Raw genomic sequence first — 27,579 nt, forward strand, 5'->3', positions numbered from 1 at the left:
CTGACCATGGTTGACTAGATTATTCTCAATACAGCCTGTAGTCAAATGATTTGCTGCTTTATAAAGCAGTCCTGATGAATCCAATGGAATACAGTGGTGCCTCGCTAGACGATGATAATCCGTTCCACTGAAATCGTTGTTTAGTGAAATCATTGTCTAGCGAAAAGCATTTCCCCATTGGAATGCATTTAAACCTGTTTAATATGTTCCAATGGGGAAGAATCATCATTGTCTAGCGAAGATTGGCCATAGGAAAGCCACTTGGCGAACCGCCGATCAGCTGTTTAAATAGCTGTCTTGCGAAGTTTAGATCCCGGAAAACACCCGTTTTGCGATTGCAGAAGGAACTGTCAAAATCGTTGTATAGCAAAAATCGGTTTGCGAAGCAGGGACCAAACACTGTACAGCGAAATTCCCCCATAAGAATCACTGTTTTGTGAATCGCTATAGCGATCACAAAAAGTCAAAGTTTAGCGAAGAAACTGTCATGCGGAGTAACTGTCTAGCGAGGTGCCACTGTATTTTAAGACCAAACATTCTGAGGAATGCAAGTATTGTTGCACCAGAGAGTTATTTAGTCTTTCTGTTTCTTGCTTTGGTTGTTATTAGGTCAGCTACCAAGGAAGAAAAGTGAAGCTTATCCGGGTTAGGAATCCATGGGGTCAAGTAGAGTGGAATGGTGCCTGGAGTGACAAGTTAGTATATTAACAAGAGCCTTTCATATATCTGTGCTCTGTCAAGAGCAGTCCTGTTATTGAACACACACAATATTTAGTAAGTGCTAAATATTGTGGGTGTGTGATAAAATATCCACTGGTAGACAACCTCATCTTGGAAACTCTGAAAATATAAATACTGGCTAATCATCTGAAGTGAAGTAAAATAATTAATTTATTGCATGTCCACAGGAAAGGAAAACACTGTGTTTCTGTAGATATTTATAACTGCAAGCAGGTTGTACTGAAATCAGTGGGATTTATTCCTGAATAATAATTTGTGAGATCAGAGTGTTAGGGGAATATACTTACAAAACAACTGTCTGGATCCATATGTAATCCATATTTAATCATGGAATCATGGAAGGCACTAGGTCTAATATCACTTCTGCTAACACCCCTGAACCATTGCTTATAGGAGAAAATTAAGTAATGTTGCTGAAAGATTTATATCTTCATGAATTCCAACCCAATCCTTACCTCTTGGAGTAATTATGTATACTATGTATAATTATGTATTATATAATAGTTATTATTATAGTGATCCCCTGGATTTTGTATCTCTTCAGATATAGAGATATTAACTCAAAAATTTACCAGAATGGGTTTTTAATAATATACAGCATTTTATGGTATTCTTGATTGTATCTTCAAATATTACATATTTATAAATTCATATTTTGTGGGAAGATACTTTCAAAATGTTTGTTTATATACATATAAATGTATGGTGGTTTCTTTTAGTTATTGTTGTTTGGTTTTTATATTTTATACAGGATTTGTTTGTATTATCTTGGGTTCTTTTAATGTACACTGCCCAGAATAGTACTGTGCACCAATGGAGTGGTATATTAACCAATCAAAATATTTCTTTCTTTTTATTAAAAATTAAAGCAGAAACAGGAGAGGGTTGATTTAGGAATTAATGCATGAGAAACTGACTCATTAGTCTGTCCACCAATCTTAAGGCTAACAATATTAGATTCCAAAAACTACTCAGTTAAAATATGAAAACATATATTATGATAGATTGGACTGTCAATGCAAGAGTAAGTTAGTATATTTTTGCAGAGTATAGCAGAATATCTATCTGGCAGTGCATACATTTTATTGCTCATTAATCAATTTATTTATTAAGATTGTCTTTTTCTCTCCAAGTTCCCCTGAATGGCAGTATGTCAGCCCATCTGAGAAAAAACGTTTGTATCATACAGCACTAGATGACGGAGAATTCTGGTAAATGCATATATTCATTAAAATGATAAATTTGATCAAGCAATAAACTTTATTAGATAATTAAACCTTTTAACTGTTACTTAAGGCAGACATAATCAGAGTTAATAATGGATCGTCTTTCACCATGTGCCATGTCCTATTTCTAGTAAAAATGATTTCATTTTTTCTTGGTTATTTTCTTAGATTTGTAGACCACCTCTCAGCCAGAGAGCTCTGAGTTTTTATATTTATATAGTGGGATAAGGGGAATTTCATTTGGACGAAGGAAGAAATCTTGATAAGACCCATACTTGTTGGTGAAGAAGTACAAGCACCCAAATAGAAAAACCAAAGGAGAAGCAACATTCAATTATTTGAAGAAACTCTGTGGAAAACAATGGCTGAAATCGGACAGCATAACATATTCCTCATAAAGCTGGTGACAAATTTTTGGAAATAAAACATTTTCGATTGCTCAACCAAAGGCGACTTGGAAGCCTTTTCACCATGGAAGGGCTGTTGCAGGAGGGGTGCAGGATGGGGAGGGGAATTCTTTAATTTCCAAAAATTACAGCCACCAGTAAAATTATCCCACTGGCCACAGTGTTTGGTAATTAAAGACTTCCTCCTTCTGTCCCTCAGTCTCCAATGGCTTCTGCATGATGAAAGGGAGCTGCTGGAATTAAGGAAGGAAGGTAGGGTCAGAAAACTTTAATTTCTGAAAAAACTGCCATGGCTGATGATTTTATTAGCCTTACATGGCATAAATTAATGCTGCTGGATTAGAGACATTGTTGTATATCCTAAGCCTTAAAAACATAAAATAAGTAAAAATTGTGAACCTGATCCTAAGAAAGCCATCTTTTCTAACACAGCTGGAAAATTTGCTGACCATGCTCTTGTAGAATTCTGGGGAATTTCTTTTTCATACTCTAGCTGAGGTGATAAGTTTAGAAGCAGTTTGAGAATTATTATACGTGAGCTACAGTGATCCATAGAATGACTTTTCTTTCCATTTCATGTAGGATGAAGTTTGAAGATTTCCAGTCCCATTTTGACAAAGCTGAGATTTGCAATCTCACTCCTGATGCCCTTGATAACAACAATATTCATAAATGGGAGGTGACAGTCCACCAGGGCAGCTGGGTCAGGGGCGCCACGGCTGGAGGCTGCAGAAATTTCATAGGTATGCATATAGTCTCAATTAGATGTTTGTACTCCTAGGGAAGAAGCCAGAAGAGAAACCTATTAGAGTTACCAACAGAGAGTCTTGTGACATCTTAAAGTCTAAGCTTTCGTGGATTGTGGTCCACTATTTCAGATGCATAGACCATAGCCTAATCAGAGAGACATGTGTAGATATACAGATCATAGGGTGAGTTGGTAAAAAAAAAAAAAAAAGAGGACAAGGTTCCTGTACCTTTAATATTTGCTTAGGACCTTTCAGCAGGCAGAACTTTTAATGATGGGATTTCTCCCTCCACACAACTTTTAAAGGTATAGGAACTCTGACCCGATTAGGATTACAGTTTTGAGTATGCTTTTAGGAACAATTTAATGTTTATTTTTAAAACATGCATTCCTGCTTGTGATCCATAGTAGAAAATAGAACTATTCATCCTCTCTCTTCACTCAACTTATGTTTCTGTTTCTGCTAACATTCTTCCAGAGACGTTTTGGACAAACCCACAGATCAAACTGCAGTTGTCTGAAAAAGATGATGGAGAAGATGGGTGCACATTTCTAGCAGCTCTGATGCAAAAAGACCGCCGTAAACTGAGGAAACAGGGAGCAGAAATGCTAACAATAGGATATGCTATCTATGAGGTACTGATCCGCAGTCATGTGGTGGCCAGAGTCATGCCAGATTCCTGACAAGGCACAGCCCTGCTTTGGGGAAACCCCTGAGGCCTTTTCCTGGGGTCAGCCTCAGATGTTTTGCTGCCTGAGGCAAAGCACAAGACAATATACCTCTCCCTTACATACAGTGGAGATGTCTGAGCAGCCAGTGGAGCTTTAATTCACGGCTGGTGATACAATAACAGGGCGGAGGACATCTTTTGGGTAATATTAAATGGTAAGCTGATCTAAGGTCCGTTTCAGTTATTGTCTTATTCACAGAAATAATTCTACATCTCCAAGCAGTCCTACGGTGATGAAGAAGTGTACAAAAAGAGTGTCAGCAAGAAAGTTCTAATAGAATAATAAGCACCCCAGATGTTGACATTTTTGTATGTAGCCGTTTTCTATATACCTGCACAAATGTGTGTGCTATTCATTATGCTGTGCCTGAAATTAGTGTATGGGAACAGAGGAACAAGGGCCTCTCTAGCAGAGATGTTGATTCTGTCTCGTGGAGCATTTTCTCTTTAAGACTAAAAGGCTGACTGTTTATTCTACCCTAAGCCTGGCTCAGTTTATATTTGGAAAATTAGCTGGCTTTGTTTTCCAAATGGTCAGCTGGGAGGCAGCACAGCTTTGTTTGCACATCTGACATTTCAGACCCAAAGCATAAATATTTGCTTTGCCCAAAGGGATAACGTTGCAAGAGGAGGAAATATGATTTTGCCTTTGTGTGTGATCTGACCCTAAGACAGATTGTTTGAAATATCCGGACAGCAAACCCAGTGTCCCAATGAGGAATAGGAATTCTGAGGTGTGTTCATGTATCTTCAAAAACCATCATAGAGAATTATCAGAGACTGGTGAAATCCTGTCGGCATAGCTTTGCTTTAAAAGCAAGTGAGCAAACAACAACCAAAATCCTATGGACTCAATCATAGATATTAAAAGCCTGCCTGAAGAAGTGGGTCTTCAACTATCAGCGGGTGGGAGGGGGCAACCTGACCTCCTGAGGGAAAGTATCCCATAATCTGAGAGCAGTCAGCTTTATATGGCACAATAGAGGGAACAGGATTTCAGCCATTATTTAGAGAATTATGAGACTATTATGAGATACAACATCTTAATTACAACACCTAATTACAGTGAGTGGTTCCAACATTTATGCTATCAATCCTGCTGTCTTGCTCTATATTATATTATTTTACATTAATGTAACTATTTTATTTAAATTGTTGGTTGTTTTATTTTTATTTAGTAGTATTATGTTGATTGTTGGTATCATGTATGTTTTATTTGTCTAACATGTAAACTGGCCAGAGTGGCCTAGTAGCCAGATGGGCGGTATAGTAGCATAAATAAATAAATAAATAAATAAATAAATAAATAAATAAATAAATAAATAAATAAATAAATAAATAAATAAATAAATAAATAAATAAATAAATAAATAAAAAGAATGAATGAATGAATAGTTATTCAAATTATCAGAAAAATATGAGCAGTTATACCTGATGAGCTAACAAATTAAATGGAACATCCCATTTCAGAGCCCCAGTAAAGATGAACACTTGACAAAGGATTTTTTCCGCTACCATCCATCCAAGGCCAGAAGCAAGACCTATATAAACTTAAGGGAAGTCTCTGACCGATTCACACTCCCACCTGGAGATTATGTTATTCTCCCTACCACGTTTGAGCCCCATCAGGAAGCTGATTTCTGCTTAAGAATTTTCTCCGAGAAGAAAGCTGTCACTACGTAAGTATTACCACGTATCTTTTCCACCTGAAGGACCTTTCAAAGTACAGGATGCACCTGGAACTAACTCCAACTCAATATGTGGTGATACCTCATAGCTGGCTGGAGTGGAGGGACATTGCAGGCCAAAATATCTAGTAGGTAAAAGATTCCTAACATCTGATAGAAGAAAAACATGGCCAATACTTCCATAATTTTTGTGTGGCTGCATAGCTCAGTTAGTTAGGGGCTGGGAGTCTGATTCCTCACTGTGAGTCCCAAGAGAAAAGCCAGCCTGTGCAAGCTTTGGGCAAGCTTCACAGTCCCAAAGGACCATCAGAAGAAGAAAATTGATCACTCCTGAGTACTCTATGCCTAGAAAATTCTGCAAAGAGCATAAATCTGAATTGACTTGATAGTTTTTTTTAAGTATTTATTTATTTTTCACCCTGTGATATCTTGAAATTGTCACCTCTTTTTAGGCACCTGCAATCACACTACTTACAGCAATGAAGTGGACATATTTATTTTTAGGTTTGTTACATATACAATGGTCAAATCCACCAGTAGAGATTTCCAATACTTAAAGACTTCCTTCTTCAGTTGTGTATATTGTCTAACCTGTCAGTAGTCTGTTTCAGCACTGAGCACTGGGAACCACAGGACAGAAGGAGGAAGTATTTAACTAAACTCCCCCTGTGCTGTTAATGTCATCTGGCAGTGGTGATTCTTGGTAGTTAAAAACTCTTTTTTTCTGTATTGTACCTCCACATGACTTTAGGTGATGAAACAGAGTACTTACAAGTTGGCCAAGCTGTGGGAGAAAAGGAAGAAGCCTTTTAAAAAAAACATTTTATTCATATCTAAACATACAAACTTAAAAACATTAACATCTAACAGATAATTAACAACAACTACAAAAGACAGCTAAACATCCATCCTTCCCCTATGGATCAGAATTTCACCATCATCTGGTCATTGAAATATCTTCAAGGGGATTCTGGTGAGCACTGGTTTGCTGTAGACTAAGTTCCCCCCTAAGTTCCTGTCTTTTTCTGCTTTTTCTATATCAGCTTCCAGTTTTGCTTTCAAAGTCTCTTGGTTGATCCTGTAGTGCCTCTGAAAGCATTCTAGTTCTGCAATATACAATTGCTTCTTTAATAACTCATCCATTGTTGGTGTCTCTACATTCTTCCATTTTGGGGCCCAGAGTAACCTAGGTGCTGTGAATAGATACAGTAGACTATATTTTATTTCCTTGTCAATAATTTCTGGTATTATATTAAATAATAACATATCAGGTTTAAAGCTTAATTTTTGTTGAACAATCCCTTTTACCATTTCCCAAACCTGTATCCAATTTTTATTTATTTATTTATTTATTTATTTATTTATTTATTTATTTATTTATTTATTTTTGCTTTTTCAGATGACCACCACATGTGATAAGTCCCTGGATTTTTTTTTACACTTCCGACAAACATTACTGTTACCTTCTGACATTTTTGCCAATCTTACAGGAGTAACATGCCATCTATGAAACATTTTAAGGATTTTTTTCCTAAGATTCACTAGCTTAATCATTTTATGATTCTCTTTCCACATCTTTGTCCATTCGTCAATATCAATATTGTACCCCAAATTTTGTGCCGATTTTACCATTTCCTCCTTCACCCTCTCATCCTCTAAGTCGTATACATTTTCTAGTTATTTTCTCATTAGTGTAAATCCATAATTCATCCATCTGGACTTTCCCCTCAAAAAAGCCCATAATTTTGTCCTTTTTATATCTCAATTCTAATTTCAACATTGACCACCAATCTGTAGCTAGGCCTAGTTTCTCTAGATCTTGTTTATCTTTTATATTCTGATCTTTACACTCCCTTCTGATTCAATACTTTCAAAGTGAATGCTTCTATTGGTGCTACCCATATTGGAATTTTCCTGTAGGTTTGTATATGAAATGTTTGCCATACTAAGCAGAGAGCCTTCCTCAAAATATGTTCTGCAAAATGTGATTGTTCTTTGTATTTCCCATATGCATGCCAACCCATTTTTAGATCATGACCCTCCAATTTCAATAATCTTTGATTTTCTAATGTTATCCATTCTTTTATGCAGACCATGGCACATGCCTTAAATACTGTATATATAATAGCCAATTCGGTAATCCTGAACCATCTCTTTCTTTTAAGTCTTGCAGTATTCTAAGTTTTATTCTTGGTTTCTTGGCCTTGCATACAAATTTCAAATTCAGGCTGTCCAGGTCCTTGAAGTATTTATAATTTAATAAAATTGGCAAATTTTGAAACAAAAATAACAGTTTGGATAATATCATCATCTTTATTGTTAAGATTCTTCCCATCATAGAGGTTTCCAGCTTATTCCATTCTTCCAGGTCTCTCTGAATTTCCTTCTGTGTTGTAAGATAATTTTCTTTCATCAAATTGCTTGGCTTTTTTTATAAAGATAACTCCTAGATATTTCACTTTCTGTGCCTCCTCGAAATTAGTTTTCATTGCCAGTCTTTCCATGTCTTCTTTCTTTATGTTTTTAGTCATGAATTTTGTTTTTTGATAGTTTATTTTAAGACCTGCAATAGCTCCTAATTCTTCTATAGATCTCACTAATTCTTCCAAACTGTCCAGAAGGCATCAGCATATGCTTGCATCTTAAATTCTTCTCCCCTGATTCTGAGACCCTTAATTCCAGCATTCCCTCTCATTTGTCTATTTAGAATCTCTAATGTTAGAATAAATAATAACGGAGAAAGTGGACAACCCTGCCTTGTGCCTTGTTCAGTTTGAATATTTTCGCTTACTTGACCATTGATTTTAATCTTGGCCTTCTGTTTAGTGGTATATTGCTTTAATTATTTGTAGAAAAATTCCTTCTGCTCCCATCTTAATTGCAGAAACATAAACTCCCAATCAACGTTATTGGAGGCTTTTTCTGCATCTAAAAAGGTTGGAGAAAAGGAAGAAGTCTTTAATCATCTCAAATATCCCCCTGCTCATGAGGATTTTGGCCTGTACCTCTTTTTCAAGATGAACTTCCAAATAAGAAATTTGATTTATCAGTTAAGTTTACTAGATTCATGTTTATTTTTCATAGGGAAATGGATGGAAAGGTTGACATTGATCTGCCAGAGGTATGTTGCCATAATTAAGATTTAATTAATGATTTGACAAATAGTCATTGTGATTGGGTTCATTTTGTGACAATAGCAGTTTCCCTTTTTCCTTGTGAGTAATGACAGCAGACATATTTTTATTAACCAAACAGTTTATATCATGAGGAGGGGAGGGATGAACTACAACTTCAGTGGGCCCAACAGGACTGTTAAAGGTAAAGGTAAAGGTTCCCCTTGACAATTTTTGTCCAGTCGTGTTCAACTCTAGGGGGCGGTGCTCATCCCCGTTCCAAGCCATAGAGCCAGCTTTTCTCCAAAGACAATCTTCTGTGGTCACATGGCCAGTGTGACTTAGACACAGAATGCTGTTACCTTCCCACTGAAGTGGTCCCTATTTATCTACACGCATTTGCATGGTTTCGAACCGCTAGGTTGGCGGGAGCTGGGACAAGCAACAGGAGCTCACTCCGTTGCGTGGATTCGATCTTACAACTGCTTGGTCTTCTGACCCTGCAGCACAGGCTTCTGCGGTTTAGCCCGCAGCGCCACCACGTCCCCAGGACTGTTAAACAATGGCAAATCGTTCCATATAACATCAGAGTCACTAGTAACAACTGTTTCCCTTAATGTGGCGCCATCCCAAATTTCTCTCGATCGGTCGGTTTTCTCACAGGTGTACTCCATACCATGCATATGGTCCCACAGCAGGGATGCCTGACCCAATCTCCCTTGTGAGATTTCACTCCAGTGGAGATAGGTTCCGGATGTACCACCTTCCTCCAAGGACCCTTCCCCCATGGACAAATGTATACCATCCATTCTAGTGGATCAAGTTCCTCTAACTGCACTTCTATTCCTGTTGGAACTGGTCCTAAAATAGATTTTCCATCTCTTTCAACACCTCTCTCCCTACTCCGGGGTACTTAAAAAACATAAGGTTTAGATTCATGTCTTAGATCTGGCTTTAACTCAGTATTACACTCTCTTTACTCTCTTTCTCCTTCTAACTTTCCCTTTTCCTCCTCCTCCACTGCTGTCAAACTTGCTCATAACCCCCAACTCCTTCCTATTCCCATCTTTTCCTCCCACTCTTCGATTACTAAAAGTCCTTCTGTTATTGGTCGTCTCAGTTCCCTCACTTTTCTCTCTTCTTCTCTTGTAGTTTGAATCGGCTCCAAAGTCATGTTAATTATTCCTGTATGCAATGCACTTGCTTCTCTGTTGATCTCTTCTGCATGAGCAGGAGGAGGGGACGGCTCACTTTCTCATTTAATTGCTTTAAACGTTTCTTCTTCACAGTAATAATCATAAATTATTTTTGTACTAGGGTTAATCAAACAATTTTATTGCTTCTGAGATTGTGACAAATACCACTGGGGGTTGGGGTTGGGGAGGAATGACTGAATCAACTGAACAAAATTTTAACAACATAGATGTTTCCTTACAGAATAGGAATGCACCTATTATTTAAAAAAATATTATTATTTCCTTTTTTTCCTTTCCTACTTTGCTGCCCAGAGTAGACCTTGCCACCCAGAGTAGACCTTTGGTCTAGATGGGTGGGGTAGAAATCCAATAAAATAAAATATTTATTTTGTTTCTTTTTTATTTATAATCTCTGAATTGTTTTGAAGCTTCCTCAGCCAACACCACCCCAACAAGAAACAGAAGAAGAAAAGCAATTCCGGTCATTATTCAAACAAATTGCAGGCGAGGTAAGGATACATCAATAAACTGGAAAGAAAACCATCCTGTGGTAAAACTCATGATGACTAATAGGGCCACAATTTATTTGCAGTGTATATGTTTTACATTGACAACATGTAAAAGAACATCAAACTACAACAATACAGTTTCAGAGCTTGGAAAAGTTAACATTTTTCGACCAGAACACCCAGCATTCCCAACCAGCATGGCCACTGGCCATGCTGTTTGGAAGACTTAGGGAGACTAAAACCATAACTTTCTCAAGCTCTCTCTGGGTTCAGTGTCTGGTATTTCCAGGTAAGTCTAAGAAAGGACTCTGTGAAACCTTAGAGAGACAGTGGAAGTACCATAGTCTACCGAACTAGAAATTCTGATGGTCTGATCTGGCCAGAGGTATGTTCCTGTATTCTGTAGAGTAGCTCCACACTCTTATCCAGAGCAGATTTTCTTTGTTGGATAAGTCTGTATAAGCAAAAACAGTGTGTACAGTAAGCTACACCCCAGTTTCACAACCAATACATTTAACTTGATGTGTGGTGCTTCTTGGCTGGAGTGGGATTGTGTTTATATCCCCCAAACAGATGGCGAATGCTATCTCTGGAGCCAGACGCCCTCCTACCTCCTTCACTTCATAAGATTAGCCCTGTCAAAATGGACGAGTGCCAGACATCTGTCCCTCACATGATTTATTGTGTGCAGCAGGACTGCCTCAGATGACAATATGAAGAATTAAAAAGTGAGTGTCTGAACAATATGTATTTGTTCAGAAGCTTGGATGAAATGTTAAAGGCTACCGTATTCTTAATGAAAAGTCAAAATATTTGTAATATATTCTTTGAACCCTAGATGTCGTGAGATCACTGTTTTTATAATTAGGCACAACTGCTCTTGCAACCAACACAGATGAAATTGCTCCTCAAGTTCTCAAAGCAATCTGTTCAAATGAGTTGTGCTGGTCTAGCTTACTGGACTGCATCACAGAAATCATTACATTATATGATATCTCCTGATTTACAGAATAAATTACACAACATTTTGCAAGACATCCTAGAAGTACCTATACAGTACATATGTAGCCTTCATGCCCAATATGAACTTTCAGATACATCCTTTCCTTTTCCCAGTCAGGATTCAGGCTAGGTTATAGAATCATGGCTACAATATTTACCTGAATTTATTGGACAACTTATGTTTGGAGATAAATAGAAGGAATGTACGCTTGTTGATGTTCCTAGCAGCCCTGGACACAATGGAATACAATGGCAAAAATCCAGTCGTTTGTTGCAGTTAGGCCCATTGAATCAACAGAACTTAGTTCATTCACCAAATCCCCACTGATTCAGTAGACATACTCTAGTTGCAATTGACCACAGGATTTTAGCCAGTATTTTGTTATGTTGGTTGAAAGATCTGGCAGATGTCACAAAGATTGCCCTTGATTTCTATTATCATAGAAACATTCCAGAAAGTGGTTGTCGGAGAGGTCTGAGTGATGTCTGAAGAGATACAGTGTGGAGCATTCTATAATGGTCTGAGGAGCTTTTGGTCCTCTATATCAGTGGTTCTCCACTGTGGATCCTCAGATGTTCTTGGACTAAAACTCTCAAAAGCCTTCCCCACTAGCTGGGCTGGCCAGGATTTCTGGGACTTTTAGTCCAAGAACATTTGGGGACCCCAGGTTTGGAACCACTGCTCTAGATGTTTTGAACTACAATTTCCATAATCCCTTACCATTGACTATGCTAGATAGTACTGCCAAAAATTGAAGTCCAAAACCTCTGGAATGCCAGCATTTCACCCCTGCTCTGTTGCCTTCACTAACATTTGTATGAAGCTGCTGGAAGAGATAGGTTAGAAATGGGCAGTACACAATTTAATTGTCTGTGGCCAGACAATTAAAATTCAGCTCTCAGCACACTTAAAATCTGGCTAGCAAGCCATTAAACCAACCACGAAGACACCCAGAAGTTTTGTAGCCTTCATTGGAAGGGAGCCTTTCTCATATTTTCTTGGCTGCCTTCAGAAAAACTGGAAAGGTTTAGCACAAATATTTTGCATGTTTAAATAGATTGCATGTTGAAGCCATAAACGTGAAAGCAGCTTTCATTTCTTCGACTGCAGGATATGGAAATCAGTGCAGAGGAACTTGAATATATTCTGAATGCTGTATTGAAAAAAAGTAAGTGTTATCATCAAGGCTTGGGCACCTCTTACCCAACTATCAAGTGGCTCCTTGTCTCATATTATGATGGAACTGTGATGGGCAATCCTTTACAAAACATATCAAACAATGTGCTTGAATCGAAGCCAAATGTAGTCCCAGTCTAGTTAAGTGTAATGGGACTTACTATCATGAGCATTTGTGTGCACATGCTTTTGGATTAGTGTTTTCCTGCTAGGATAAAAGCAGGTGTAGTACTTGTCACAGTGGGTAGCTCTCAACATGGAACTCCATATCTCTTGTCACATGGAGGAAATGGATATAGGCAGAAGTGGGACCTGATGATGCCAGAAAAACAGGTGGGACCCCAATCTCGAGATCATCTAGCCCATTGGATTGGTCCCAGCAACCCACCCTAACTTACACATTTTTACAACACAATAGAGAGAGACCCTCTAAATGTATAGGATGGAAATAGAGTAGGTTCTGTTACACTTTCGTTTAATCCCCTCCCTGATGCTTTGTGAATGAACAGACAGAGACAAAGTTAATAAAAAAAAATGGCCCTCTGTTTCAGTTTTAGCTTGTTTCAATTTGTGGTGGGATTGGCATGGCATGGAATGGTGATTTTCTTTTTAAATATTATGATGATGTTTATCTTCCAGCAAATAACATCAAGTTCAAGAAAATAAGTCTCCTTTCATGTAAAAATATCATTTCCCTAATGGATGTATCCTTTTAAACAAAGTATGAAATTTTCCTTTGATGAAACAGAAACAGAATCTTCAACACTTTGCAACCTCAAGTCAAAACAGATTTTAGGTGTTAACATGTGCTGACAAAAGGCTAATCGGTATGCTCTTGAGCGAAAATATTTTCAAGGGGGTTAGGAGATTTGTGAGTCTGGAAATCTATTCAAGCATTCCATGAAAAGGTTATATTCCCACTACTCATTAACCTGCGGGTCTTTTAGACCAGATTGGCAGGGTATAAATCAAATAAATAAATAAATAAATAAATAAATAAATAAATAAATAAATAAATAAATAATCCTGCCCTTCCCCGCCATTGTGGTTGACATGTGCAGAAATCTGAAGAGGAGAGCCATCTTTGCATGGGGTATTTGCCATGTTATTGAAAACAGTAAATTTTCAGGTTTCCTGATCACATATATAGAGAGTACTCTCACCCTCAGATTTAGCTCTCGACGTGCAAGGACAAATATGGGGACCAGCTTGCAAGTTAAAACTAACCCTTTTATCAAATGGCTGAATGGGAGTTTTAGATCTGGCCCAAATCAATGTCTGGCATTTTCTGGGATGAAATTGCTGTTCAAAAGTAGGGTTGATCATTTAAACTATTTGTGACACAGCAAGTTGGGGATTTGATTCATATCTTTGCTCGCTGTATACTGTCTTTGAAGACTTTGGGAGGCAGGGTTTTTGAAACCAGGATAACTTTCTCAGATCACATAAAGACCTTAGAGTTGGGAGGAAGGAAATAGTTGAAGGTTTTCATGGCAGCTGTACTTTCCAGAGATTCTTGTTTTGTCCTGTGAGCTACTCTGGCACAAGTATTCTGCACCAACACAATCAATTTTCTTGCAAAGGACTCAGTTAATGGTATAGTAAGAGCACAAGGACATAATGAAGGCATGTCAAGTACGTGCTGTAAGTCAGATCCAAATTGGGGCAAAAGTGCGAATGAGTCACCTCCAAAATGTCCTATCCTCAACTGTCCCGCTCAACTCAAGGCTGTGGTTTCCTTTATGAGCCAATCCATTTTATATTTGGTGTTCCTCTTTTCTTGTTGCCTTCAACTGTTATTACCAGTCTAGTGAATGGGAGTATCATTCAGTGAAAGGGTTACTGCATTTTTTTTCCATGTATAAGACACTACTTTTTCCTAAAATAGTTAGAGTAAAAATTGACGATCGTCTTATACACGGAAGATGAGCCTATGGCACATGTGCCACAGCTGGAACGCTGAGCTCTCTCTGTGGGCACACAAGTCATGCCAATGCTGCTGCCATGCCAGCCCAGTGCAGGGCGCAGCACCGCTTGCTGCTGGGGCTCAGATCAAGTTCATGCTGCCACCTTGTCCCCCACACAAAGGGAGCCCACAAGTGGTGCTGGAGGTGAGGATCAGGCGGTGACAGCAGGAGGAGGAGGAGGAGTGGGAGGAGTTGCACCTCGCCTCCCTTGGAGTGAAATTACTGCTGCCCATTGACTGCAACTCCGGTGCTGCAGGAGAGCAAGAGAGTGGGGCGGAGTGCAGCGCGGCGCAGGAAGGCCAAGTGAAGGCCTTGCTTATATTTGGGGAGGGGGAAAAAGGTGTCCCCTGGCCACTCTCCGGAGGACGTGCTGGCCCACTTGGGCACTTGGGCTGAAAAAGGTCAAAATTGGGGCGTCTTATACATGGGGGCGTCTTACATATGCCTCTGCTCAGTTAATCTGTGGGCAGAAGGAGCAAGTTAATCCTTCCCAGGGGAAAGGCCATTCGCTCAGCTTGGTCCTAGATATACTGCCGGATTCCTGTGCAGAGCTTAGAAAAAATACTTTTCTGGACTAAAACTACTAGAATTCCCAACCCAGGTCAATTCTGGGAGTTCTAATTGATTCCCCCCCCCAAAAAAAAAGGTGTCCCAAACACTGTTCCCTACAATGAGCAAATGGAGCTTGTGGCAAATAGAATAGAGTATGTGCTCAGGTATACATAGCAGAGGCAATTAGTGGACAGAGATGGGAGGGTGCCACACTCCACAGTTTCGGGAAGAAGCATAAACTGTGCTCCAGTCTTGAGACATCTTCGATGTACAGAATGCTACTTTAGGTGCTTTGGTAAAAAGGTTCCATCTGTACAAAAGAAGCTGATACTGAACCGTAGAACAAGTCTGTACAGATACAGTAATTCATGAAGTAATAGGTTTAAGCTGGATATAGTATGTTACACAATCGGAACTGTTTTCCTTAATGTGGGCTGCTTTAGTCCAATGGAAATGGAAAACTGGAATTCAATGAATTCAAAGTTTTCTGGGATAAACTGAAGAAATGGATTGTAAGTATGGGGTTCTTTTTTTCTTTTTAAAATTATAAGGACCTGTAGATATAAACCATAAATTTATACCAACTGACTTACCTTTGCTTCCTCTGATGTTTTCATAGGCATTTTTGGAAGCTAATATAGGCCAGCAATTTTTATGACCTGTAACATTTTGACTGAACATGAATGTTCTGGATAACAGTTATTTCTAGGAAAAACTGGGATGTCTTCTCAGAATTCCCAAATCAATTCAGTTACCCATCACTCTGCCTTCTTCTTGTAGTAGTGATAAGTAGTATTCTCTTTTTGGCCTGCTTCATGCTTTCTCCCAGCACAAAGGGGCACCATGGCAAAACTAGCTGTGAAGCCTGCAGCTGGTACTCAAATCTGAAAAGTTTGCCCTTGGCAACCTGAAACGTCATGGTGAGAGCAATGGGCAAAGTTCCCAGCTTTTGTCTGGGAGGCTGGTGGTAACAATGGGATTCCCCTGTATATACTGCTGACCGTCCCAATTAAGAAGCTGGGCAGGATGTGGGGGAGAGAATCCTGCTCCTATTCTCAAGTGTTGATCAGTGATAAACAAGGATATTGCTTTCATCTTCTCCTCCCCACTAGCTGTAAGTTATAATTGTTGTATCACACAAAGTATGGCTGTTACCACCACAGAACACAACTGATCAAGCAAAATGTTTCACCTGAACCATTTTTGGGTGCAACCAATTCTGTCTTAGAACAGAGTAACCATGTTGGCAACCAAATGCCAATCCTCATTTTTTTTTACCTCATCATATTAATGGAATTTCCAGTTGAACTATTTAATTCCAGTTGAACTATTGAAAATCTTAAAAGATGATGCTGTTAAGGTGCTACATTCAATATGCCAGCAAGTTTGGAAAACAGAACAGTGGCCAGAGGATTGGAAAAGATCAGTCTATATTCCAATCCCAAAGAAAGGCAGTGCCAAAGAATGCTCCAACTACCGTACAATTGCATTCATTTCACATGCTAGCAAGGTTATGCTCAAAATCCTACAAGGTAGGCTTCAGCAGTATGTGGACCGAGAACTCCCAGAAGTACAAGCTGGATTCTGAAGAGGCAGAGGAACTAGAGACCAAATTGCTAACATACGCTGGATTATGGAGAAAGCCAGAGAGTTCCAGAAAAATATCTACTTCTGCTTCATTGACTATGCAAAAGCCTTTGACTGTGTGGACCACAGCAAACTATGGCAAGTTCTTAAAGAAATGGGAGTGCCTGACCACCTTATCTATCTCCTAAGAAAGCTATATGTGGGACAGGAAGCAACAGTTAGAACTGGATATGGAACAACTGATTGGTTCAAAATTGGGAAAGGAGTACGACAAGGCTGTATATTGTCTCCCTGCTTCTTTAACTTATATGCAGAATACGTCATGCGGAAGGCTGGACTGGAGGAATCCCAAGCCGGAATCAAGATTGCCGGAAGAAATATCAACAACCTCCGATATGCAGATGATACCACTCTGATGGCAGAAAGTGAGGAGGAATTAAAGAACCTTGTAATGAGGGTGAAAGACGAGAGTGCAAAAAATGGTCTGAAACTAAACATCAAAAAAACTAAGATCATGGCCACTGGTCCCATCACCTCCTGGGAAATAGAAGGGGAAGATATGGAGGCAGTGTCAGATTTTATCTTCCTGGGCTCCATGATCACTGTAGATGGAGACAGCAGCCACGAAATTAAAAGATGCCTGCTTCTTGGGAGGAAAGCGATGACAAATCTTGACAGCATCTTAAAAAGCAGAGACATCACATTGCCAACAAAAGTCCGCATAGTCAAAGCCATGGTTTTTCCTGTTGTGATGTATGGAAGTGAGAGCTGGACCATAAAGAAAGCAGACCGCCGAAGAATTGATGCCTTTGAATTGTGGTGCTGGAGGAGGCTCTTGAGAGTCCCCTGGACTGCAAGGAGAACAAACCTATCAATTCCAAAGGAAATCAACCCTGAGTGCTCACTGGAAGGACAGATCCTGAAGCTGAGGCTCCAGTACTTTGGCCATCTCATGAGAAGAGAAGACTCCTTGGAAAAAACCTTGATGTTAGGAAAGTGCGACGGCAAGAGAAGGGGACGACCAATGATGAGATAGCTGGACAGTGTCTGCGAAGCAACCAACATGAATTTGACACACCTCCAGGAGGCAGTGGAAGATAGGAGGGCCTGGTGTGCTCTGGTCCATGGGGTCACAAAGAGTCGGACACGACTAAACGACTAAACGACGATTAATGGAAAAACGTGCAGTAGATTTATTTCTCTATACTAAGTAACTGACATTCCTGGGTTCCCTGAATAATTATAAGCTATACCACTAAAGACTGTAAATTGAAAAAGACAGAGAAGAGACACTTATGAGAGAAGAAACAGACAGAGGTTGTCAGTGTATATCTAGGAGACCAGAAGTCCTACACTCAAGTACATTTTGACTCTAAACATGAGTTGCCATGTCACTGCCAGCTATTTCTGAAAGCTGATTCACTCATGTTATGTTTGATGTTGTTGCTGTTAAAGGAGACTTCAAGTGTGCACTTGAAAATGATCCAGATGTCGGACAGATATTTTGCAGAAGCATGCGTCAAACAGTCATCTGGGTAGGGCAGGCTGTGGTCTATAGTCTCAGTAGCAAACCCGGGGTTCTTGATATATGACATGGCCTGATTGTTGCCCACGAAACAACAAAAAGATTTTGCTAATCCTGTTTGTCACTTGGACAGATGGAAAATTTCTATATGCTTCAGTAAGAATTGCAATAAAACAAAGGAGCAAAACCACCCCTTCCTATAGTTTTATCCCAAATTAATTTGGTACAAAGTAGTGTATCATTTATTCTCTTGTGCTAAACCACTGAAGAAAGCTGCCTACTAACCAATAATTAAATTAATGTGGTGCTTTTCCATATACGCCTTCAGTATTTGCTGAGTGGTAAACATAGTTTATCTGATTGTTTTTTTCATATATGTTTCAGGGTATCTACTTACATTTTGATTCAGATCATTCTGGCACTATGTCTTCCTATGAACTTCGTCTTGCTTTAAAAGCAGCAGGTACCCATTTTCTGAAAGTATGGATTTAGCCATGGAGATCTTAATTAAATCAGGGGTGGGTCCGCCATCTAAACATTGTTGGACTGCAACATTCATTAACCCTGGTCAGAAGATCTGATGGTGAGAGATTATGAGAGATGAAGACCAATATTTGAAAGATCTTGGTTTCCAATGGCTGATTAGGGTTGTATGCTGAAAGAAATCCTGATGACCTATTGGGTAATCATCAGCAAGAAACCTAGCTCTTATGTGGGAAATTCCTGAATGGCTCATCACATATCTTTGCTTTGGTGAAAAGCAGCCACACAGACCCAAACAGGAGATGGACTCCGACATTGCGGGAGAAGGTCCCCCACCCTACCTCCCCAGTTGCTGTTTCTGCAATGGATTTTGTTTCTTCCTAATATATATTAACAACAGAGGGCCAAAAACAAGTATAATATGGTCCACCTGTGGGCCAATAATAGTATATAGGTTAATAATACCTTGTGGGAGGCAGAATGTGCAATTTATGTCAAAGACAGAGCATCCGGCGGCAGATTTAAACCACCTCCTTCAGAAGTTGAGTCCAGTCTATTAGGACTGTGCTTCCTCTCCCATCACATCACCAAATTTGACCGTCTGAGTCATTCTCCAAACTGCTGGGCTTGAAGCAGTTGTTGCTCTCTTCTGCATCAGGTGGCTGTTTTCAGATTGAGGCAAGATGGTTGCCTCCACTTCATTGAAAATCTGATATGCTTTCAAAATATTGACTAGAAAACAGGCACTTGCTGGAAACTATTGAAGAATCTGTGGTTTCTCTTTCTTTAAGGGTTTCAGCTCAACAATTATTTGCTTCAGCTGATTGTTCTTCGATATGCAGATGATCAGTATCAAATTGAATTTGATGACTTCTTAAACTGCCTCATTCGCCTAGAAAATGCAAGCAGTGAGTATTCACAGTATTTCTTGGAAGCCTTTTCAGTGCCATTAGTATGTGAGGTGTGAAGTTGTGATTCTGGAGTCATTCTCATGCCTTCGATCTCATTCATTATTTGCTTTTGTAAATGTTTATTTTCTACTAAATGACAGTGTCATTATGGGGTAAAGTATGAAACCATAGTTACCTTTAACATTCTGACAATACCATCATCTTTTAATACCGTTATTTGCTCAAAGTAAACATCCTTCTGCTCTATTTAACATCTGTAAGTGGACAGTGACAGAAATCCAGTAAGGCCTGAGGTTTACCAGTTATTCTTAAGGTTTGGAAAGTCTCTGGACAAAATATTCAGAAAATCCCAACATTTGCCAGTAAATCTCAAAGCCTAATCAATGCCTTCCATAAATATCCACATCACTTGTATTTCTGTCCATGGATGGACAAAATCTTGAATGTCAAAGTCACATAAATGTTAACATTCACCTTGTTTCTGCCATTTGCAGAAACAGAATTTTGAATATAGTCTTTATTCTTCCTTTATTTGTTTCAGAACCACCACAGTACAATTAATAAACATATCAGATAACTTTTGTTCAATAGTGGGCAACTTCAACAGCACTGTGTGCAGCTGACATCAAATGGTTTGTGTTGAGAGGTAGGGTATACTGACAAAGGTGTAAATATGTCTATAATTCTCCATATTTGAAAAAGAACTATATCGTGGGAAAGACCTTTCTTTACTGTGTTTCTGCCAACTCCAGCCTGTAGTTTACTGACTTCTAAGTAACCTTGTCCTCGGCTTGACCAGGGACTAGATTTTCCTGGGGTTCTATCTGTTTTAAGAGGTGGATAGTTCTTTTCCACATTATAGTCCTGACATTCTCTAAATCAGCAATGGTGAACCTATGGTATGCGTGCCACAGCTGGCACGCAGAGCCCTTTCTGCCGGCACAGGAGCCGTAAGTTGCCAGATCTCTACTTCCCCCCCCCCACAGCCAAACCTGAGCAGGCAGGTGCAACCGCGGTGCTGGTGCCCGGACAGGCAGTAGGTCAGGATCTGGAACAGCTGTCGCTGGCAGTGGATCCGGAGTGGGGTCTCAAGGCACCTCCGTGCCTGGGATTCCCCTTCTGCCACCACTCCTAGTTCCGTCGCCGCCATCCGCTGTTCCCCCCCCCCAGTTTGGGCACATGAGCCCAAAAAGGTTCGCCACCACTGCTCTAAACCATACCAACTGCACCATAACAGGCTGATATATTCATCTGAGGAGCAGTGTAGGGCCAAGGCTGCAGTTCTTGGTGCTTGTGCGCCTCAAATGGTTTCTCATAGTTTTCAAAGAATATTCTTCTTTGTGGAGACCAATTGTTCCTTGAGGAAGGACCCTCTCCAAAGAATGGGGACACATTCAGTCATTCGCTGGGCAACCATGGCAACTGTCAGCTGATCCTTCCATTCCAGAAGAAGCAAATAGGAGATGGAACGGGGTGATGTAAAATAAGAAATTAGGGTAATGGGTATTCTGATTTTTTCTTTCAGGGGTGTTCCAAGTGTTAAGTGCGAAAAACAGAGACTTCATCAACCTGAATATATGTGAGGTAAGCACCTAAAAGCAAAAAAATACAAACACATTGCAATTAAGAAGTTTGCAGAGAGAGAGAATGCTTGGTTATAGGATTTTCACTTTGATGCCTCACTCTTCTCTAAGTCCACTTTCTATGGATCCAAATATAATATCACACCATAGGTCCAGCTCATTCCCAGTGCAGGTGCTGCATAGTGGCACACATCCTAAGTAATGCATCTTTATTTTCTCTAATCAGGAAACATACAAGTACACAAACCCAAAAATAAATCTTTTCAGACTACCTCAAGAACAGTTTAGAGGGGATCGCTCCCTATTTGTACCACAGATATCGAATACAGATTGGATCAGATATCTCTACACAGTCCTAATATTCACCAGTATATCACCTTTGGAGTACCTAGCATTTCTGAAGTTCTGCTAATGTCAGATGTTCTTCCAGACATTTACATATTGATACTGAGCATGAAGAGTTTGAAATCTTGCCACTAGAACCTTGACAAATTGACATTACCTTTGCTCTTTCTTTATTGTTCAACTCCAAACCCGGATATTTGCAAGTCACAGGACCTCCCCTTTCCACTCATTCACATATTGATACTGAACATGAAGACATTTTGACTGACATTATGGTATCAGAACCTTGATAAACTGGCATTGTCAACTGCTAACATTTGGTCTTTCTCTTTTCCATTAGTTTATCAATTTGACCATGAACATCTGAAGACATCAACCTGGTTTTCTCTGCCAGTCCCCAGTGTGCCTCTGAAGTCACATTTGTCCTTTGTCCTAGATCTCTTAAAATCATGTGGGCCTTTTGTAGTTTTCATACTTTCTTATATTCACCCTGATATCAGAACTACATTTTTTTTTAAAAAACATAGATATAGATAAGTACCAAATCTGTGTGTATATTTACTGCACAGGAATCATGAATATGTATTTGAACAAGGTACGATTTATACACACTGAATGAGTTGTCATAAGCAATTACTGCCTCTTTATGAAAGATAATTATTTCAATTGCTGGTAAACTTGCCAGATGGGTGAAATACTTTGTGTCCTCATTTTGTTTTGTCAACTCTTGTCCATATGTTTATGAGAAAAGCAGACTGCAAATTTTCGCTGTCATTAAAGGGCTGATGAGTTTTGATGATGGTGGAGAAGGAGTCCACATAAAACAAGGCAAACTACACAAATGTAGTTAGGGACAAACTAGATGAGATGCCAGTTTCACAACTAGAAGCTAATAAAACACTATCTTCTCTCCCCCCCAAGACATATTCTTTAAAACTTGCATGTCTACACAATCTACTTGCAAATGAAGTCCTTGATTACCTCTAGATGACCAATCACCAAACAAAAACAAAGAAATGTGCAGCTTTCAGAGCTATAGGAAACCTTGAGGTAGGAAAATCGAATGTCCTTTACTTCTTAAGGAGGCTCTCCTCATAACTGAGAAGCTGAGAAGGTTGCAAGTGGTGCATAGTTGTTCTACAGATAGAACTGGCCTGTTTATATCTTTAAAACCCTTGTAATAGAGGTAGAACTATCTGTACACCTCTGTTATGCAGGTAAAACCACAATCCTAGGAGTCTGATGGGCAGAATCCTATTAGTTACGTAATTATATCAATGTAAATACAATGGTGTAAACTGCAGTGAAAAATTGCCACTAGTTAACAAGCTGCCAATTGTATCTATCGTTATGCACCAGTTTTGTGACAACGTATACAAGGAGCAATTCTCTGCTCCACTGCACTTAAGATGGCATAATTAGCCAGTAGGATTCTGGTCAATGTATCATATACTTATGCATCCTATTGAATACAGCTGGAATATTTCAGCTCATTTACTCTTGTCATTGCAGGCCCCAAAGTCCCTGATATTGCTCCCTCTAAACCAATTAGGCGCAATGAGCACCAGGATTTTCCATGTGGCTTTGCTACACACACTGTGCTTATTGATATGACAATGCAGTCAAATACAACCCATCTCACTCTTGTGCTTATGATGCAGGGGGATTGAAAATACAGCACAGTCATTCACCATTGCCTGGAATCCATCAGGATGGGGAGTAAAAGTTCACTTGCACATTAAAGTCACAGAGACAGTAAATTATCTCCTGTCTCTTTTGGGATTCCAACCTCTTCCCAGCTTTCTGTTGCTATTTATGTTTTGCCTAGTAACAAGAAAAATGAATAATCAGGCTCCAAAATACACTGCCAAACTCACTGTTGCCCCAGTCTTACAAAAAAAGCAAGCAAACAAAAATTGTACAGCTTCATTTTATTATTTTCTTGCAAGAAAACAAGTTTTCTACTGTTTGCAAAAAACAGGGCTAAAATAGACATTTTTAAAGATATAACTAAATCCAGCTGCTAGTCCCAGCTAGAGTTAGACACATTGAATCAATTGATGAACAATGAATTAACTGTTATGTAAATCCTATTGATTCAGTGAGGCTGATCTAGCTGGGGCTACTAGTTGGACTCAGGCCAAAGTCATTAGCTACATCTTGCTTCATTGAGTTATGATCTTAGCATGTAATCTGTTGACACATATTTGTGAGACAGAGGGCGAGAGGGATACCCCACTCACTGGAGAGCCATCCCTCCTCAACAGAAAAACTAAGGAAGAAAATCTCAGACCCGCATTAGAGCCTACAGAGAAATCTCAGCAGGAGACAAAGATAGAGGAATTGACAGAAGACATGCAGAAAGTGATGGGGGGGGGGGTTCTGGGAGAAAAGGCGGGAAAAGAGAGAAAAAAGAGGGTGGAGTTTGAAGAAGGAACAGGGGAGATAGAGAGGAAGGAAGAACAGTTAGCACCCGGTTGGGAATGGATGTGGATGCAGGATCCATGGACTGGATTGTGGGAAAGGTTTAAGGTTCCTAGAGAGGAGGCAGATTATAGAAGGAGAGCAGAGATTCCACCCAGACCCTCTTATAGGGGAGAAGCAGAGGCGAGAGAGTGGAGGAGGAGACTGAGAGTGGAGAAAGAACAAGTAGAGAGAGAAAAGAGAGAAAGACTGGAATGGAGAGTCAGGGTGATGAAGAGAAGGACTTACAGGGAGGATCCTGGGAGAGTCAAGACCCCGTTGGATGATGACTTGGACGAGGAGACCGTGCCCCTAATGGAAGGCCTGATGGGGCAGACCGTAGGAGACTGGGTCCCACTGATTTACTGAGACCATGGAACAATAGTTTTAGAAACCCGTTCCTGTTTGAAGAATGGAGACCCCTTCTGGACCCGTTGGGTCCTGATAAAGAAGACAACTCAGTTTGGAGCAGGTGTTTTGTGATTATACTTGATAATAAAGGCAGGGGGGAGGTGAGGCTGCCAACAGTATTGTTAGAATATTGTGCAACCTGACCCTCATTTGAAGTTTGGCAGAAGCCGCATCTCCATTTTAGGCCACACAACACAATTAGACATCTGAATGCCACGATCAGCAATGCAATAATGTTGTCTTCTGTATTGTGTAACCAATTAGTTTGTGCTGCTGTGATCTAATAAAATTCCCTGAAATGGAAGCAGAATACCTTACTTGTTCTTTGTGCCTTGATTAATGGATATCTGAAATATAGTTTACAGATAGATAATAACTGTACTCCCATTTTAGATTGAAGACAGACTGCCTAGCACCAGAAAGCAGTAGGTTTGTAATACTGATTTGGTTCATTTTCTAGAAGACAGGTGTTACCAATATAGAAAGAAGGTCAGGTTAACAGGTCCAATTGGAATCATAGCTTCCATATGTTAAAACTGGATGTAAAGATGATATAACTGTTGTAGAGTAAATGAAAGGAAAGATCCATGGGAAAAATTTCAACAACATGGTATATAAAATAATCTAGCCCAAATATGAATTGTGCAAAGAACTTGCCTTGAAATTCTGGGCACTAACATTTGTGAAAAAAGATCTTATTTTGTCATCAAATTGCCTAGTGTTCCACTCCAGGAAGCCAAATTTAGGTAAAGGTAAAGGTTCCCCTTGACAATTGTTCAGTCGTGTCCGATTCTAGGGAGCGGTACTCATTCCCGTTACCAAGCCATAGAGCCAGCGTTTGTCCGAAGACTGTTTCCGTGGTTACATGGCCAGCAGGATTAGACATGGAACACCATTTCCTTCCCACTGTAGTGGTACCTATTTATCTACTCGCATTTTTACATGCTTTCGAACTGCTAGGTTGGCAGGGGCACATTAGATCTTACCAAAACCCACTAGGGACTGCACTGTCACCACTTCATTTTGCTGGTATCTGTCAGTGTAACTCCTGCTGCTTAAATTTAGATGCAACAGCAGCATCCTAAGGTGCAAGAGTATCCTTTTGCACCACAGAGCCAGAGAATCCCTTCCCTTCTGAAAGGGAAGGCAAGAATTTGATTATTATTATTTTCCAGATGGTGGCACTCCTACTGATATTCACTTGCTTGTTGGCAGCAACGTTAAGATGCCAATGTTGTTTACCCCTCAATTAAGGAGGCTTGAGACCAGAGTCTGAAATATTTCTCCTCATCAGGGTGAAGGAGTCTGGTAGATTGGGTCAGTGAGAGAAAAGGCGGCAAATGCACATGTGTTATAAGCAAGGCAGTTGAACTTGCTCACCCTGATTGCTGAATCATCTCTTTAAAGCAGTGGACAGCTGAATATCAATCCATGTATCAAACAGGGAGATTTATGTGATCCAAAGTGCACTTTGCTCCTAAGATAGGTTTGGCTGAAAAATCTTGCAAGTATTTTTACAGCCTTCTGCTGGAATCACAACTCTGGATTCTCTCATTTGAAAGACCAATAACACAGCACCTGTATTTCTGTTGCGTACACTCTCCCCACCCCCATCTTGAATTTATTCAAAATGAACTGTAACTCTTTTGTTCAGTGAGGCAGGCTTATACACCTGTTTTTGATCAAACATTTAAAACTCAGCTTCCCTTGGCTCAGAAAGACACATTTTATGTGCCTGAAATCTGGAAGAAATAAAAACAGCTCTGAGAGACAACAGAGGGAATCCTTTCAAAGAGATGGGAATTGTTTTCACCCTAACAGGGAGGCCCTTCAGAAAGTCAAACTTCATACTAATATAAAACAAAACACTTTTTGTAATAAGCATGTACATATTTTTCCTCTTGTTTTTCAGTTCGCAAAGAAAAGTTGATGGCTGAATTCACAGAAGTCTTAAAAAGAAAACCAATATTTTTCTTTTTTAGAATACTCCACAATGTTCTGTGATAATTATGGGTTGAAATCTTGTTACGCAAATGGCATAATTTGGAAGCAAATTGTTGTAGAATAAGAAATCTCCAAAGATATACAAGGGGGTGCTGATAAGTATTGAGCCTTTCCCAGAAAAAATTGAGCTAGGAAGCTATAAATTCAGGGTGTGTTGGCCAATTTGTCTATATTCAACGGTGCAAAAATCAACTACCTATGGTTTTAACTTAACTTTCATTTTCCCGTCCAAAGTGAACATGGTGGCACCTCCAGAAAAGTTCAGTGTGGAAGAGCATAGGACCATAATCAAGTTCCTGTTTTTCCAAGGGAAAGGTGCAAAGCAGATCCATGATTAAATGTCACAAACTATGGGTGACAGTGGCCCTTCATATGCAACAGTTAAATGTTGGGTTGTCAATGTTTAAACTGGCCATTTCAGTGTTGAAAATGAGACACCCAATGGAAGGTCTGTTTCTGTCTCTGTGCCTGCAAATGTGAAAGCCATCCATGACATGATATGGAGGACGGCCGAATATCAGCCAAAAGTATTGCTAGATGTCTGAGAATATCCCGTGAGAGAGTTGGTGCCATTATCCACAGTGACTTGGAAATGAGAAAGCTGGCAGCAAAGTGGATCCCCAAACTTTTGACAACTGAGCAAAAGAGGAAACGTGTGGAATCATTGGTGGCTGTTTTGGAACATTTTGCAAGAAATGAGTCAGATTTCCTGGGGAAACTGGTAACTGGTGATGAGACATGGATCTACTGTTATGATCCTGAGTCAAAGGAAGAGTCTAAGGAATGGAGGCACAGTGGTTCCCCCAAGCCAAAGAAGTTCTGAGTGCAAAGGTTGGTGCAGAAGCAAATGGCAAGTTTATGGGATAAGAAGGGAGTTCTGCTGATGGACTACCTCCAACAGGGTTCAACCATCAATGCAAAATATTACTGTGCTTTATTGACAACGTTGAGGCAAAACGTCAAGGAAAAATGTGAAAGCTCTCCAAAGGTGTCATTCTGTTGCATGACTACACCTCGTCACACACTGCAGGTGAAACAATAACAAAACTGACGTCCTTAGGCTTTCAAGTGATGCCCCATCCACCTTACTCTCCCGACCTGGCTCCTTCTGACTATTATCTGTTCCCCAAACTCAAAAAACACGTAAAGGGATAACGATTTGGGAGTGTTCTGGAGGCAACTAATGCTGCAAATGAGTGGTTACACCAGC

At 39.7% G+C, this 27,579-nt stretch overlaps 1 protein-coding gene across 1 annotated transcript in view; it reads left to right on the top strand.

The window, feature by feature from the left end:
* Positions 1–26,231, top strand: part of CAPN9 (calpain 9) — a 41,642-nt gene extending 15,411 nt beyond the window's left edge. The window contains exons 7-20 of the mRNA XM_020801200.3: positions 610–695; positions 1,875–1,952; positions 2,957–3,117; positions 3,601–3,758; positions 5,324–5,532; positions 8,626–8,662; positions 10,279–10,359; positions 12,473–12,530; positions 13,178–13,242; positions 15,501–15,569; positions 18,554–18,632; positions 19,444–19,560; positions 21,089–21,147; positions 21,832–26,231. Of these exons, the coding sequence (XP_020656859.3) occupies positions 610–695; positions 1,875–1,952; positions 2,957–3,117; positions 3,601–3,758; positions 5,324–5,532; positions 8,626–8,662; positions 10,279–10,359; positions 12,473–12,530; positions 13,178–13,242; positions 15,501–15,569; positions 18,554–18,632; positions 19,444–19,560; positions 21,089–21,147; positions 21,832–21,858 (1,284 nt within the window). The 3' untranslated portion in view covers positions 21,859–26,231. The remainder of the gene's footprint in view (positions 1–609; positions 696–1,874; positions 1,953–2,956; positions 3,118–3,600; positions 3,759–5,323; positions 5,533–8,625; positions 8,663–10,278; positions 10,360–12,472; positions 12,531–13,177; positions 13,243–15,500; positions 15,570–18,553; positions 18,633–19,443; positions 19,561–21,088; positions 21,148–21,831) is intronic.
* The last annotated feature ends 1,348 nt before the right edge of the window (positions 26,232–27,579 follow it).

This window comes from Pogona vitticeps, chromosome 1 (genome assembly GCF_051106095.1).
Source record: "Pogona vitticeps strain Pit_001003342236 chromosome 1, PviZW2.1, whole genome shotgun sequence".
Lineage (NCBI taxonomy): Eukaryota > Metazoa > Chordata > Lepidosauria > Squamata > Agamidae > Pogona > Pogona vitticeps.